The following is a 16,232-nucleotide window of genomic DNA, read 5'->3' as shown; positions in this document are numbered from 1 at the left end:
ATAAGGTTGTCGCGTCACTATTTTGTCACCGCAAAGCTCATTGTTCCTCGGATTGCCGCGATTAATCTTTGTGATGCGGTTGATCAGAGGGGATGATGTCAGCTACAGCTGGGATCTCCACCACAAAAACAACATCACAAAGATTGATCGCTCTCGGGAAGAGAGAGAGAGAGAGAGATTGAAAGACCAATTATCAAGGAACCGAACAATGAATATCAAAACTAACTAAGACTCCGTTAACGACTTGGAAAAAAGGGTATTTCGAGAAAAATGAGTGAAATAGTCATGTTTCAAAATTTAAGAAAATAAAAAGGAAAAAGAGACACCCGAATAACTTCAAGAAAACAAAACAAAGTGAGGCCAATCATCGGAAATAGGTGAAAAAGAAGGCGATGGGAGTTTAAAAAATAGTCTTTTTATGAGTGCCATTCGTGAAATTTCACACTCTAATTAATGAAAAACTCAAGAACTCACATTAACAATATAGCTGAATTAGAATAAATGAAATGATAGATTTATTCTGGTTCATCGTCGCTGTCGAGCTGTTGAGGCTCCTTCACTCTCATGGCCGCCATTCGTCCTTCAAGCTCGAGCTCTTCAAGGTCTAGCTCAAGATCTGACTTCCGGACCTGCAAACTCATCAAGACTTTTTCGTAAGCGAAAATGACATTGATCAAAATCTGAAAGTTTTCAAAAATCACCTGAATTTCGGCTACTTCTTCCTGGAGTGCTTTTATTACTGCCTCATCAACATACTGTATCCATAAGCAGTAGTCAGTTATAAAGAGGTCATTATACAGGTAACGAAATTCTCCAGAGCTAATCAACACTCCGTGGATCTTACTCAAAATATGTAACAAAGCGGACCGTCCTAAATGCTCATGAGGTCTGTTACAAATGCTTAACCTGATCTTTAATGTTACCTCTCTGTATGATGTGTTTAGTGTCGGCAACAACTTTCACTGATAAATCCCAATTCCTGTACAGTGGGTAGCATAACGATCGCCTTACGCAACTAGTAAACGCCTGCGAATGAAAATAAAAATAACACAAGGAAAATATGTGAAGGAAAACTAATGTACCTCGTGTGCGCTTTTCCACTGACAAAGAAAATTTAAACTAGGCGACAGTTTGACGATGTTCCATCCCGTTTCGCAGCATACTTCCCATTCATTAATTCTTGAGTCGTACGAAAATGCGAACACAATATCAATTAGAGAGAAAGCAACCAGCCGCTGTTCCTCTTGTGACAACCTGGAAAAATTATTCAGGCTTTGATGTTCTCAATGAAAACCCAAGTTTACCCAAAATACTCTCAAAGAGAAAGCTGACATTAAAATGATGGAAAGCACAAGAAGTGGAGATATTTGGTGGGCAGAAAAATTTGTTTTATTTCTGTAAGATAAAAGTTGCAAAATGTTTTCTTGGCACTATAGCTGACAAAAGAATCAGAGACTACAGATGGGGACAAATACAGAGTAGAGGACAAATTTAGGAAACAACATCACGAATCACAGGAGGTACAGAATCGTTGGGAGTGTTTGTGAGTCTTCTTTGCCCCTGTTTTCATTTCAGAGAAGAAATAATTACTATAAAGAGCTACGAACAGATTAGAATGAAAAACAACAAACATACTTCGGTAGCTTTTTTCTCGGGAAATCTTTGAGTCGTTTCCTATCTTCAGCGTCAATATCTAACTGAAGACCAAACTGGGATTGAATAGCATGCTGAAGGCTTTCTTCAGGATCCAAGAAATCCAGCCTTAACTATTGCCATATTAAAGTCACTGTACCGGAGAACGCGTAGGAATTCATAATCGTAGGTTTGGAACGCGGTACAAATGACTGGGGAGGATGTCAAGTAGTGTTTTATCCAGACAAGTGGTACAATTAACCCGGAGGGAGAAGGTTCACAAGGCGGTAACAGACCGGGCACAACGCCCCCCCCCCCCATAACTACAATAAAAAGTGAGAGTGAGTGAAGTTACCTTTAGACACTTACAAGTATCGTTCTGGATCAAACGACTTCACGTCTTTCTCTGTGCATTTGATGCCTCTTTCGTGAATGGGACAATTCTCCGGATCAGGTAGCTCAACAAGACCTCCAATTTCTTTGCTTAGTTGACCTAGAATTAAAAAAAAACTTTCAATGCGCTACTGCGTTCCTTTCGTATGGGAGCCATCTTTAGTGCAGCTTCCTTGCCATGAAATAAAACCAATGTACAAGAAATTCTGACCTAGTATCCCCTTTCTTCTCCAAGCGAAACCATAATTGCAACTGCCGGTGGAGTCGTCGCTGCATGCAACGCGTACATCGGTGATCTTCTGCTCGGTAAAGTACTCGCTGTCATCCTCGACATCTGAGCCAACTATTTTAATGTAAGTTGCAGCCTACGTAGTACACCACCGCGGTGCTACGCTAGACTAGGTAGAATATTTTTTTAACCTTCGTCAGCATCATCAACGATTTCCTCAACCAATTTTTGAGCTGATATTTTTCTTTGCGGATTTAGAAGTTCAGTGATCATATCAAGTCCAGGGAAGTTTTCTCCAGGATTCTTCTTTGGTACACGTACGGTAAACTCGCCTGAAGAAATTTGTAAGCACGTTGCTAAAAAATTTCAGGGTTTTTTCTCATCGTATTTGCGTACCAAGTGTGGAGTCGTAGTTTGCAGATCCAGAATTGTCATCAACGACTTCTCGCGGAAGATGGACTCTATAACTTATATCTCAGCTCAAGTGTCACAACTAAACTTCTCCGGTTCAATAGTTACTTGGTGACCACAGAATGATCACCTCAGGTAATAAGGTGGTGCAGAGAACATGAAAATGTCATCAGCATATTCGATTTCGGTATCAGCTATTTTAGCATACGGCGCTCGTATCGTGAACACTAGCAGCTTATCATCTTGAGCTATACTGAATGATGGTGTGATCATGCTGTAAAAGAAATAAATAGAGCAAACCTACTACGGCTCACGGAAAATATAAGCGCACAGAGGTATTTTTCAGTGGTGATACCAACAAGAAAAAAGACAAAAAAGAAATACATTATTCATTTTGCGAGCAGAATTAATACTAGATTATTAAGCTTTGATGTTTTGAATCCGTCGCCAATGAGCTGATGACATCAAGCCAAAAACGTCGTTCCATCTCGATGTACTTAGCATCAATCTGGGAAGGCAGATCCACATTTGGCGGCTAGAAGAATTAAATGTACACGGAAATGCTTCAAAGGAGTCAAACATGATGGTTTAAGTAGAGAAACATTCATAAAGCTAGAAGGCATAAATAATGATAGTGTGACATAAGTAAAATAAAATTAGAATGATAGTTAAGATGTCACGAGATGAAAAATAAAAGAAGCAAAAAACTATGTTGCAAACGTTTTGTTTCAGACAGCACTGTATTCATGCATGGAACCTTTTTTGCCTATACATCGCATTGTTTTTTGTTGTTTCGAGTTGGAGACTGGTTTTAACCGTGTACTAGTGGAACAAACCGAGATAGCGAGGAGTAATCTATCGAGAATGATAGGAATGATGAGCTAATAAATACAGAAATGCGATAATATAAATGTTCTACAAAAATTTGCACTGATTAAAAACATGAGATATAATATAATATCATATTATATTATTAATAATATAATATTATATTATATACAGAAAATGCCACTACTATTAATTTTCATTCATCAGCAAAGGCGAGGAAGCGAACAGCACCGAAAGTCTGGACGTCCGAATTCAGCCGGCACACACACACCACACGTGACAGACAAAGCCCGTTATTATATAGCATTATATATATATATATATATATATATATATATTCAAAACGTGAGAGGTACTGCTAAAGGAGATTGTCAAAGGGACATATCTTTAGGGGGACAAAAAATTTTGACTTTCAAAAGAATCACAAGTTCGATTCTAGAAGTTCCCATTGAGCAAACTCCAATTCTCTCTTGATTGTCTTTCGGATGGTGAATGAGAGGAAAAGGGATGAGGTATCAGCGGGATGTAGCCGTCGCCCATTGCTGCTGCTCCATTCAATCAATGCTCCATTAAATAACACTTTGAAAACCATAAAAGAACAGACTGAATTCAAATTCTGAGGCTCGAGTTCCACCTTTTCTTCTGCATACTCCTAAGCATGGCAAAGTCGTTTGCATTCTCAGGTCGGATGAGAGAGATCATCACGTCGAAGTTATTATCATCCGCTAGTACAGCACTTACAGACTTTCATCAAGGTAATGTATTAGGTTTCAGCACTTAAGTGCACAAACTTGAAAACAATTCGTAAACACGTTTTCTCCCCGAATTTCAACTACTGTCGCGCTACCCATCTTTCGCAGGAGAAGTTGGATCTTCAGACTCGTTAAAGAACTGTGTTACTCGGAATCCACAGAATCAACCATATTTACGACAATTTTAACTTCAAACTGGATTGTGGCCTGCGGCTGTAAGTACGCCTTACTTAACCTACAGATGGGTGCTACGGTTTAACACGGTTGCCCGCATCTTCGCCGAGGCGTTTCGTCCTTGAGCACGGCTCTGTCCAGACTTCGATGCACAGCAGAAGGTCCCACAGAATCCGTCTATTCGTCACTGTTTCATATCCGGCGAGTCTTGAAGTCTGAATCGACGAACCCTTTCGACACCGAGTAATCCGAGTACCTCAGATGGACAGTGTTCGGAAGTTCAACGAAACGGAATGTTGTAACCAAACATTCCACCCAAGCTCTAGGTATTTGACCTCTTTGGGTTGGACTTTAGCAGTGTGTTGGACAGCAGCTCTTTTTTGTGGTATGTGGGTTAATCCCATCATATAATTTACAAGTTATATAGCTCGTGCGTGCCCAGAACGTATACTCAAATGCCCAATTGCGTTCAGTGCAGGCTACCGAGAGCAGGTAGCGATCAGAATTTTATACGCGAAGCTATGAGCATGAACAACTGGAAATGCAAAACCAGAACCATGACCAAAAATCGACTGTGAATTGACGAGAGACAATTAAATATCACTTACGGAGGTGTAATTGCATAAGTTACGATTGATCGGAACTATGAGAAAAATGGAAAACTAATTTTCTTGTTTACTTTAACTTAATTTTAAGACACCAGGACAAATTCCAACTTACCTTCAATGCACGTCGAACGAACTCTATTACGTACATCCCACAATCAAAGCTGTTATGTTGCTGCGGACAATCTTCTACGGTGAAAGTGACATCCTTTGTGTCCAAAAATTGAGTAACGATACTCATCAGCTGGAAATCAAAACGTTTGGACTAGACAACAGAAAGGTAAAGATCTTTTTACCTGTTTCGCAACAGTAACCTTTGCAGGATTAGTACTGTCATAATAACGAAAGTGAGCTGCCCTCCTTTCAAGAATAAGTAGCGACCAATGGAAACCTCCCACAATTGTCGGGTCTTCGCGGTCGTTAAGAACGAAAAGGATCTTAACGTACACTATTATTTGCGGTTTATTTTCTATGCAAAAAGGTGTGGCTTTGTTTTCGTTTTTCACAACAATACATACGTTGTGCGAAAATTCAACAAGCAGACAGAATCTGAAAAGCGAAACCGAAGACCAGCAAAAGTAGCAAAGCAACCTTGTCTTTGTTGAAGAAATCCAAAGATGTAAAGATCTCACGGATCACTGTCTCATCACCAGAATATCTGATCAGTTCGCAAGAAGCAGCGCCAATAATAGCAACCTAAATTAAGCAACAACTATGCACATTAGTTATATCAGTGAAAATAATGAAAAACTAACTTGCTGCTTTAATTCAACAGGCGCGTTATCCAGCAAAAATTCGCAAGCAAACGATATTATGTTGTCATTGAGCCAGACACCCGGTAACAACGTATTTACATCAGACTGATACAAGACAATATCCCCGTAAGAAAGAACCTTCGAATCTTTTTCACCTCGGATGGAGGTGGAGCACATCTATATAATAAGGAACTGGCTTGAGAATGTGATAATGTTGCAACGACGCACAACAGAATGGACTAGAATGAGGAATTTCCAATTAGATAAATTTATAACATGAAACAAGGATAAAACGTTTATAGGTACAGAAGAAAACATGAGCAGAGAATGAATTTAACATCTTCAAAGCAGGTAATTCCAGTAAATCATGATAATTACAGTAAACCATAAAACTTGCAAATGTTGAAGAAGAATGACCTCATAGAATAGCAAGTATTATTAGAACAGACACACATGAGATCTAATGAAAAAAGGAAAACAGAAACTCGTAGAACAACAACAAATTTCTACAAACAAGTTGCCACAAAGACTTTGTGAAATCACTAGATTAGAAGTTCCCTGAGAAAATGTATGTGCTGACAAGTTTAACATAACAACCTGTGATTGGGCCTATTCATGTGTGGAAGAAAATTGTTCGAGAATTCACAAATTGTCAATGAGATGAGAACCCAAATGTTAGGCGTTATTATGCACTTAATTGCCCTAAACCATGGCGTCAGTATGGTTCACAATTCATCGTGGCAAAAAAATCCCAACTGCGCTTTGTTCTCACAATCGCCACCTTATATTACACATTATTTCGAACCTCATAAGGAGATGAAAGGTGAGCCACAAAGTAAATGTGGGGGTTGAAACAATTTTACTACTATTTCTTATTCCTTTCATTATAAAAGACATTAGACCATTTGTAATGCGTCCTAAACATGATCCAAAAGTTTGAGTGTCGCGCTCAAACTTTGAAGAAATGTAAGATCTGTTCTAAATACAACGCACTGCCGAGATCTGTCACTACTTTCTTAAATTGATGAGGAGCTGCCCAATATCATGGATAAAGTCTTTGTGCCAACAAGTTTGAGCTGCTCTGTAGATCTACCTTCGGCTGACAATCCACTGCCTTCCGTGGCTGTCCGCTTCTGTGTATGACATGTCACATATCCATGGGTCATCTTTCTGACTATATCTAAACTACCAAATCCAAATTTTAGCAGAAGCAATAACGACTGTCACCCACTTTACTACAGGATAGTCATATGGCAATTTAATTCGCTCTGGATCCATAATTAGCACACCAAGTTCATACGAACGCACCATTAGTTGAGTTTTGTTTTTCTGTAGAGATGAATAAGGAATAAACTACTGAAAGGAAAACGATTGGATCGATACCTGAAAATCGCCCCAAGCTGCTTTTGAAAGATTTGCACTAGTTATTAAAATCCATTGCGGGACACCATCTACGATTTCCGTATACGTCTACAAAAAAAAAAACGAAGCCAGAAACAAAAGGCATATGCAACATACAAATCCTAATAAATGACGGAAAAATGTCGTAAAATCGTCAGAAAAATAATACAAGTAATTTTCGACATACATTACACATGTGAAACAATCTGTGTTGATATATTTGAATAGAGAAAGAAGTTTTAATGCAAAGGCTCAATTAACTCACCTTTACATGCGGCATGGCCTTAGTACGACCCTTTCCTTCACTTCTCCATTTGCACATGATCTCCCTTAGCCATGGTTGCCGTTTAGATGTAGATTCCTAGCACATTTTTGAAAAGAAATATTTCAGTGGGTCGATGATGCATATAACCTGATAAACACCTGATAAGGTAGAGAATCCCCAGCGCTGTAACCTTCTAGAGAGTGTCTCACATCCTCTACGCAAGGATATATGAGGAAAAGTCGCGAAAACACTAAATAGGGCTAAAATAGGATAAATAAAGGACTACGTCCTAAAACTTTCTCTAAAACACCTAGACTCTTTCCTCCTTGCAAGGAATGCAAGAACTGGGGAAGAAGCCATGCCTCTCGTTTATCTCCTAGCGAACCAATTGAGCTGCACTGTGCAAGGAACAATCGACGCGCATCTTCTTTTGGTGTCGGGCGGTCGCCCAAAAGGCGAAGAAGAGAAGGATGACCAAACTGAAGAGTGCAACAAAAATTATACGTACACAGCTTTCACTTAGCCAAAACGTCGTCGTCGTCGTCACAGTCTTCGCTAACCTTGCTAATGCGGGAACTTTTGTGATATCCTGGCACGGAGAACAACAAGCGATCAGAAATACCAGTGAACTCGGAATTTCTAATACGATCTATCCAGTAAGTGATATCAGGCAGATGATACTCAGCTAGGTAGTCGCACAAATCATTGGCGAATTCATTTTCGGTGGTATCACTGAACATAGTGACGATTTCACTCAAAATTTATGCTGTTATCGTAGCAAATGTAATGACCCGTCAGAGAATGTCCCAGTCGCGTAATAAAAACACTGTGTCTTTTGATCCCAGTCACCTAAAAACTCCAAACATCATTCGTTCAACAAAATAATTCAACTCCTTTTCTATTGATCTGGTATGTAACTAAGTTCATGAAGTATGTTTCTAAGAGATACCTTCTATAAGATTTGCGGTTGATACAACAACATGCAACTTTGTTTCGGATTCGAAAATAGACAACTTAGTATGATGGGTGCCAAAGGGTATAGGAAGGGTGGCACCAAGAACGGAAACATTACTCCATTTATTGACATCAACTTCCTGCAAAGAAGATGCTTAGACACACTCGGGAATATTGTTAATCTTTAACAACCGCGTCTAAGGATTTGATTGTTTTACAAGTTCAACACCTAGCAACAGAGTTGAATAAATAAGAGTGTCAACTAGATGAATTTTGTTCAGTAAAATTAATGAATCACTGGAAGAAAGATGGGCACGGACTTCCAGTCAGAGTGCCGATACTGAAAAGAGTGAAAAGGGTTAAAAAGTATAAAAAAGAGTTTAAAGTATTAATTACTAACGTTACGTAGTAGGTACGCATCTTTTCGAAGAAAATGAGCACCTAAGTAGGAATCTGGTACAACACTCCTTAAATGATAACAAGGATGCATGAAGATAACCTACTTCCTAGTATCTGTGTCCTCCTTAGAATGAACACACTAAAGATGTTTTTTTGTGATGCACTAGTTTTATTTTATACGACCACAAAAAATATACCTGTCTGAAGAGAAACATAGGAGTTTAAAACATCCAGCAGAGAACAGATCGCCGTGGCTACTCACCGCTTGCAAACTTTTCTTGTCAGTTCCCATTTTCTCTCCGACAACACAAATTATAGGAGAACCTCTACATGGTGCAGGATATTGTCTGAACAGCAAAATCTAATGTTCGACAAAGAAGAAAACGCTAATTTTCCTTTCAAGAAACTCACTGAAGTAACCACTCTATGTCTATCATAAAATTGAAATGAATGGAGAGCTGTGGGCGTATAATTTGCAAAATATCGCTAAGGTTGAAGGCATCTACGTTGAATCTGTCCGGTAAAACATCAACCTGAAAACATTGCTTAAAAAATAGCAGACGCGATAACGTGGTCATAACACTACTAGCATAGCTAGCAATAAAACATTTACAAGAAAAATACCCGGGTGAAATACATCCCTCCACTGAGAAGACCGGAGGAAGAGAGCGCATTCATATTTGAAGCAGAAATTCCAGTAGCGGAATTAACGGCGGAACCCGACTCACATTTCATCTTGGAAAATCACTGAAACGTTCAATACCCTTCTGTCAAAAAATAAATAGAAAGGACGATCCTCATAGAAAAGTTTGGAGAAGATAACAATGACCGGTTTATTCCAAGCAAATATTTTTGGACAGTGAAACAATGTCATAAATACACAAAAAACAACTCAATGAAAGTTATCCAGTCATATCTCGCTTCCGTCCTCGTAATCGAATCTCATCCAGCTTTCTAATAAAAGAACCAATAGGTACATAATAGAAATTAATTAATCAAAATGGAGGACAACACTTACTTCAACACCGCATCTCCTTGTTTATTGTTGAAGCTTCTATACCCTTCTAATACACTTTCGAACACTTGTTCAGAATCGATGTGAGTACTGATCATTGCTCTTTCCAATACATAGAGATCTACACCTTTGTCCTCTGGTAAAACCTGCATATAAAACAATTTTTAGAGGTAGAGTTGATAAACCTTTGATGTTTAAGAATGAAAAAATGTTGTATCAGTTGGTAAAGAAATCAGACTTCGAAAAAACGCAAAACGCATAGTGTTAGGTAGAAAGAATGTCACTCTAACTTCGCAAAATCTTACAGTCTCTAACATGAAAATATTCAACGGAAGCTAAAACAATAGTGATTTGAATTTGAAAAGAAGTCAGGGTATTTGTATCGTTGTTTGAAACAGAAAGCGGAATCAAAGAGAATACGAGAGAAAGGAGACAAGTGCTGCATCCAGAGAAGGTGTACACCACCTACATATGGTAAGAAATGAAGATCAATTTTCGTGAGTACTTGCGTGAAAAGTAATTCTAAGCCAGATTATGCATGGGAAAAAAAAAACAAGGACATCATTAGGAAAACAAACATATAAAGTGGACACATTATTTTAAAAAATAGTAAGGAACGAAGTTCGGCTCAAATAGAAAGAAAATACGCTTAATAACACCAACAAAGCATTATTCAAAACCACAATTGTGCAGAAAAGAGTGCAAAAAAGAAGCAACCAGAAAATCGGCAACAAAAGTGATTACATCGCTGGGCAAAACAAAAAGTAGGGTAAAGTGGTTAGCCACTTTTTCTATGAATCTGTAAGTGGCCCGTACAACTGATTAGCAGCGACCACCCAATGTATCAGCGCTCTTTCAAATTCGAGACCAGCCCATTACCAATCTATCAAACCGGAGGATCGAAAACTCCGTTGGCTAAGATGGAGGTTTCGAAACTTCAACCGTGCAAAACTCCCATCGCTGCACTGCACGCTTTGCATGTGTTAAATTGAATAGAAGGTTTGATCTCTGCTTTTAAGAGAGTAACCCAGTTGTCTACTATAGAACTAATATGTCAACTATAGAATAATTTGATAAACAGTAAAATAAAAAATAAACAATAATTTGATAATTTTACCTTCCCCAATGAAGCAAGTCCAAAATCAATGAAAATAGGCCTTCTAAAATTGTCATCTTTCAAGATAACATTCGAAGTCGTGAGGTCGCCATGTACAAGATTTCCGAGATGCATTTTAGCAATTGCCTCTCCCAGTGCATTGCCAAATTCCATGTTATCAGACTAGAAATGAAAATAAATATGGATCAAAAGAAGTATAAAGAAACAAAAACAATGAGAAAGAAGTACGCAAATAAATATATGTGATAGAACGGTACCAAAAACTGTTCAGAACTGTTCTCACTAAGTCTTCTTGATTCTATCCAATGGTTAGCTGTACATCCTTCAATTCTTTCCATTATTATTCGATTTTTGTGGCTGTCAACAAAGAAAATGGTGGGAGTGGGAATGCCCAGCTGCAAAGGGGTTGAATTGATCGTGTGATTCAGAAATGGAAGACTACCCCAAGCCACGGATCTCGTATAAAGACAGAATAGAATAAACCTCCTGTGCTTTCACCATTCCTTTTAGTTCATTTCGCATTCTAACCTTGTTCAAACGATGATCGAGTGCAGAGTGACGATACTTCTTAACGAACCTATCATAAAACTCTTTCAGTAATAGAGGTATTGCGCTTCAAAGTTTACAGCATTCATATTACTAGCATTATAATTTTGGTTCAAATTTCTGGGTACCACTCACCTTTCTTTCATTATAGCTGGCTTTCCGAGATAAGTACACATGTAAATTCGAGCTTCTGCACCTTGGCGCATTCCATCGTTTTGAATTTCGTAATGGAAGCCGGATTCAAACTCTTGATTTTCAAAATCCATTACCTGCAAAATACTTTATTTGCTAAGAAATATTTCAGCGAAATTATCCAAGAAAGCCGATCAAAGACCATCAACAACTTTTTAATAAGAAAATTGAAGAAATAATATGAGCGAAACACAAGAAGCATCCGTTAAGGAAGAAGAGTTAGACCGTGGAGAAGTTCATGAAGATTTTACATGAACATTGAAGATGTGAAAAAAGATATACCACAAAAATAAAGAAGCATTACGAACAAAAATAGGAATAATTAGTTAGGATTCTTCCTCCTCTTCAGATTCGCTCCCACTTGGTGGCAAATCAATCTCCCTATTACGACAGTCCTCAGCTTCCTTGTCCAGTTTATTCAAGTATTCAGTTTGTTTCTGGATAATTTCTTCATGTGTGCCACAGCTAGCGTACATATCCAGTAGCTCACGATTGAGCTCAATGAAATGTGGTCCCCATGAAAATTGCTTCATTATGCGTTCTGCAGCTTGAATGTGGCCGATAATATACAGACCTTAAAAATGAGGTGTAACTATATTGATTGAGCGCTCGATAACGACAATGACGCCTGACCTTACTTGTGCAGCATCATTGCATAGTAAGGTCAAAACGACATAAGGCACAGTGCAGTTGCGTAAACGGCTGCGCTTGAAACGACGGGGTGGAGAATGCGGTTGGAATCGAGGTGGGACCATCTAGCAAAGATGTTCCTTCGATGCTAACCGCTACACTCCACCGCAACGTTTCGAGCATAGCTGCCGACGCAACGGCACCGTGTCGTCTGAGAGAAGTGCAGTCTGCTTCATCTCGAATTTTGTATCTTTAAACATTCATCATCAATGTAAAGGCTCCCAATTTAGGTTACTCCGCATATACGGATGTATACAGCAACATTACAAATAATATCCCTTGCATAAACGAAGGCAACCAACAAACACAACGAATAAATTCCAACTATACTACTCCAAATTCTCACGAAAGAACGACTGTTACCTGCAGCCATGGCTTCTGCACATGTCAGATGACATGGTCGACCGTAGTTCACTGAATTCGCAGCCACAAGGTAAGGTAGTAATCGATGCTCAGGAGCTCTGACCTAAATATGTTTGTTGAGAAAGGTGGCGAATGAGAGCGAGCTGGAAACGAGTTCTACACGAGTTAAAATCAAAGACTAAACTCAAGCTTCTTAAACTTTAACATTGAATTTATTAACAACTTTAACATCGGCGTGCACACGAATAACTAATTATTTAAGGTCGATATACTTTTGGAAACAAAATTCCAACAAACCTTGTGGAGAGGAGTCCTTTCAACTTCTTTCCATGAACAGTCAACCACACCTAGACCGTGATGATCAATGAAGTCGCGATCAGACGGAGCAAGCGTCGTTTCTCCTGTTGGACTCAGAACCAAACCAGGAAAACGTGCGCCGAGACGGACCTAAGCCAAAGCTTAACACTTTAGAGAGGTAACGATTTGGATAGAAGAGCAGTGACTCCTGGCATACGCTCGCGATCGGGTCTCTGAAGTATGCTTGGTGCGAGAGAGGAAGGATGACTTACCTCGCTAATAAGTCCAGCACGCAATAACTTTCTCCCTGAACATCTCTTAGGATCGCATTGATTGAAGTCATACATTGCTAGTTTGCACGGCATCTCAATATCATCCTCATCACAAGATCCCTCCACGCTTGATTGATCTCCGTTTTCAGACCGTTCGGAGCATGTTGGTGAAGAAGGTCCAACACCTTCGTATTCGTCGTCTTTGTTGCGTTTAATGGGATCCACCTTTCGACGATTTCGCGTCCCTTTGGCCATGTGTTCAGACGTTTCCCATAATAAAAAACAAAATTTGGAGAAGGATGAAGAATTCATCACTGTGCCTAACGAGCTAATGTTGTATCAAGAAATTCCCAGGTTGTTTCGTGAGGATTTGAAAAGAAATTATTCTCATTAGTTAATACTAGCGGCACAACTCTAACCACCGGTGGTCGGCTAACATTGCAGCTGTACGACAAAAGCGCCTAAAGATAAAGAATACACGTGCCTTTGGCTCTGAAGAAGGCGGACAAAGCTAGCGAAAACAAAGGTGAGACAACAATCCTGGTCATTTGCCCAAGACTACCATACGACTCAATTCTACGAGGCCAAGACTTTGGGAAAGAATTGGAATCTAGTTCATCTTCTATTTTTGGTTATACCAGGAAAGCACAGCAGCACAGTGCTGATAATTCTTCATATTTATTCAATAGCAGGACGTTGACTGCTGAAAAAGTAAAACAATCAGAGCATCCTAGGAATGAAATCAGCAGACTTTCTTCGGGCTGGCGGTCATCCGCTTCATGTAGTTCTAGCGGTGCACATCACATCCTATCTTCAGGAAGGATTCCAGACCAGTGAAAGATTTCACAAACCGTTCTCATTCATGGGAAGGGTGACCGAGAGGCCCTTCGAAACTGCCGTCCGATATTCTTACCTGAGTGTTTTATATAAAGTTTCCACTAAAATCATTCTCAGGCGCATATCTAAGACGCTGGGTGAAGCGCAGCCTCAAGAACAAGCTGGATTCCGTCAAGGGTTCAGCCGCATTGACCACATCCAGCTCGTGTCGAGGGTCATAGAGGTTTGCCGGGAATACCACCTGCCTCTTGTTCTAACCTTCGTCGAGTATGACAAAGCTTTCGACAGCGTAGAAACGAATGCAATACTGTCAGCGCTGGTCGATCAAGGTGTGGACGCGTCGTATGTGAGGACAGTAGCCAATTGCTACGAACGGTGCACGATTAGGATACAGCTTTTCCAGCGCCCTCTCACCATACCCATTGGAAAGGGGGGGGGAGGGGTGCGGCAAGGCCATACTATATCGCCGAAGCTGTTCATGGCTGCATTGCAATGGATAATGAAATCACTTTCCTGGGAAGAAAGGGGCATACGTGTTGACGAAAGATTCCTCTCGAACCTTCGTTTTGCGGACGATATCATTCTCTTTTCTTACCAATGAAGTACCAGTGAAGCAGAGACGACGCTCAAAGAATTAAAGGAGCAGAGAAGATAATAGGACTGCGAATAAACAGAAGAAGATACAGTTCACGAAGAATGCCCACTGCAAGGAGGGAATAGTACAAATTGAAGGCTCCCAAAGCGTGGAAACTTCGTCATACACATACCTCCTCGTTCTGTAAATATGGAGAATGACTTGAAGGAAGAACTGTGTAGAAGGATGAGAGCAGTGTGGGCAGCATTCGCACCTGTCAGGGACGCCGAGGAGCAACCGATGGACACGATCTCTGTGCCCATTTGTTCGACTCAACAGTTCTTCCAGTCTTCTGCAGAGACGTGAGCAGACACCGCTGCCACTTCTAGGAAGCTACCTACTACTCACTACTTAGAGCCCTGGACAAACGTCTTCTGATGTTTAACCGGCGCACACAATACCTAGCCCGTCTCCGCAGCTCCGATTCAAGAGAAATGTCCCGTCTTCCCGACCCAGTGAAATATATATCGAAAGGGGAGCCAGGTGTCCCATGAAATGCCAAACGCCCTCGAGGGAGACCGCCGACGACCAGCTTAGAGCTCAGTTGTATACAGTTGCACCTCAAAGACGCTGTCAACGTCAGTCACGAAACTTGGGAACATCTTTGATGACGATAAAGAGCGAAACAACTCCGTTCACAAAAGACGGGTCATCTAAGTATCTAGGTGAGCATTAGAGTGTTGTACAGTACACCATTTATCATTATCGTTATCAAGTTTGTTTTTCAAATGTATGTAAGGGTGTTTACAGCAGCGTCAATAAGGAAAAACCTCTTGACGATCTGACAAGTGAATCACCCGTAGATGAAAAGCAAGACAAAGAAATGCTTACGAAGATGCAAAATGCGGAGAAAGGTGAAAGATTACAGACCCCTTCGAAGTCAAATACAGGTCAAAAGGAATACACGTACACTACTTTCTTTTGTCAATGGGATAAACATAAAGTCTGTTGAAATTACATGAAGATCAGAGGTACTTCACTAAACTAATGTATAGTGTTATAATAGAAAACAACAAGAATATGAACATATAACGAAAATTTATTAGCGAGTGGAAAGAAGCCCGCAATTTGAAGACTACAATTCGTTCTGACTAACTTGGAACTCGTGATTTCTAATACGGAGAAGAGATGTACATATAGCTTAACAAGATAGCCAACATTAGTATAATTAAGTGAACATGTAACAATTCATTTAACAAAAGAAGAATATGCAGAGCAGATTATACGCATATCACAGAAGGCACAGCACTTCTCTAATACAAAAAGTAGAAGCAGAAATTAGTCAAATTCTGAACAGACCCACTAGGAATTTTAATTAAATAAAGAAATGTCAGAGGAAATCGACAAGAATTTTTCACCTCGTTGAAAATGATGAGTGCACCCAAACAAAAAATGTACAATTTTTGAACAAAAGAATGTATGTAACGTAAAATAATAATATCAGAGAGTGCTCAAAGGAAAAATTAAAAAT

General features: G+C 39.7%; 4 protein-coding genes across 7 annotated transcripts; 1 reads left to right on the top strand and 3 right to left on the bottom strand.

The window, feature by feature from the left end:
* Positions 1-515: 515 nt before the first annotated feature.
* On the bottom strand, positions 516-9,533 carry RB195_001046 (uncharacterized protein; the record flags this gene model as incomplete). Of its 4 annotated transcripts, XM_064197643.1 has the most annotated exons (27): positions 516-629; positions 702-871; positions 924-1,026; positions 1,083-1,254; positions 1,636-1,761; positions 2,002-2,125; positions 2,237-2,359; positions 2,446-2,586; positions 2,651-2,715; positions 2,796-2,939; positions 3,079-3,200; positions 5,140-5,268; positions 5,321-5,461; positions 5,616-5,720; positions 5,780-5,884; positions 6,884-6,959; positions 7,011-7,108; positions 7,163-7,249; positions 7,446-7,541; positions 7,604-7,695; positions 7,756-7,924; positions 8,006-8,177; positions 8,237-8,294; positions 8,395-8,539; positions 9,061-9,145; positions 9,210-9,331; positions 9,423-9,533. In XM_064197643.1, the coding sequence occupies 27 exons, from the start codon at positions 9,531-9,533 to the stop codon at positions 516-518; spliced, it is 3,195 nt and encodes a 1,064-aa protein (XP_064053522.1). The 4 variants fall into 4 exon arrangements, with proteins under 4 accessions (XP_064053522.1, XP_064053524.1, XP_013293076.2 ...); XM_064197641.1 differs by lacking the exons at positions 516-629; positions 702-871; positions 924-1,026; ... (10 more) ...; positions 5,616-5,720; positions 5,780-5,884 and having other exon boundaries at positions 6,869-6,959; XM_064197642.1 differs by lacking the exons at positions 3,079-3,200; positions 5,140-5,268; positions 5,321-5,461; ... (12 more) ...; positions 9,210-9,331; positions 9,423-9,533 and having other exon boundaries at positions 2,796-2,938.
* A 167-nt stretch (positions 9,534-9,700) lies between these two features.
* RB195_001045 (uncharacterized protein) lies at positions 9,701-11,742 on the bottom strand (the record flags this gene model as incomplete). The annotated part of the gene is made up of 6 exons (XM_064197640.1): positions 9,701-9,752; positions 9,817-9,959; positions 10,931-11,092; positions 11,188-11,325; positions 11,414-11,507; positions 11,612-11,742. The coding sequence occupies 6 exons, from the start codon at positions 11,740-11,742 to the stop codon at positions 9,701-9,703; spliced, it is 720 nt and encodes a 239-aa protein (XP_064053521.1).
* A 252-nt stretch (positions 11,743-11,994) lies between these two features.
* On the bottom strand, positions 11,995-13,545 carry RB195_001044 (uncharacterized protein; the record flags this gene model as incomplete). The annotated part of the gene is made up of 4 exons (XM_013437618.1): positions 11,995-12,242; positions 12,722-12,824; positions 13,019-13,168; positions 13,291-13,545. The coding sequence occupies 4 exons, from the start codon at positions 13,543-13,545 to the stop codon at positions 11,995-11,997; spliced, it is 756 nt and encodes a 251-aa protein (XP_013293072.1).
* A 1,402-nt stretch (positions 13,546-14,947) lies between these two features.
* RB195_001043 (uncharacterized protein) lies at positions 14,948-15,255 on the top strand (the record flags this gene model as incomplete). The annotated part of the gene is made up of 2 exons (XM_064197639.1): positions 14,948-15,063; positions 15,117-15,255. 2 exons carry the CDS (start codon positions 14,948-14,950, stop codon positions 15,253-15,255), a joined length of 255 nt encoding a protein of 84 aa, XP_064053520.1.
* Positions 15,256-16,232: the final 977 nt, after the last annotated feature.

The sequence above is a fragment of the Necator americanus genome, chromosome IV (genome assembly GCF_031761385.1).
Source record: "Necator americanus strain Aroian chromosome IV, whole genome shotgun sequence".
Classification (NCBI taxonomy): Eukaryota; Metazoa; Nematoda; class Chromadorea; order Rhabditida; family Ancylostomatidae; genus Necator; species Necator americanus.
This window is presented reverse-complemented; position numbering and strand designations above follow the sequence as displayed.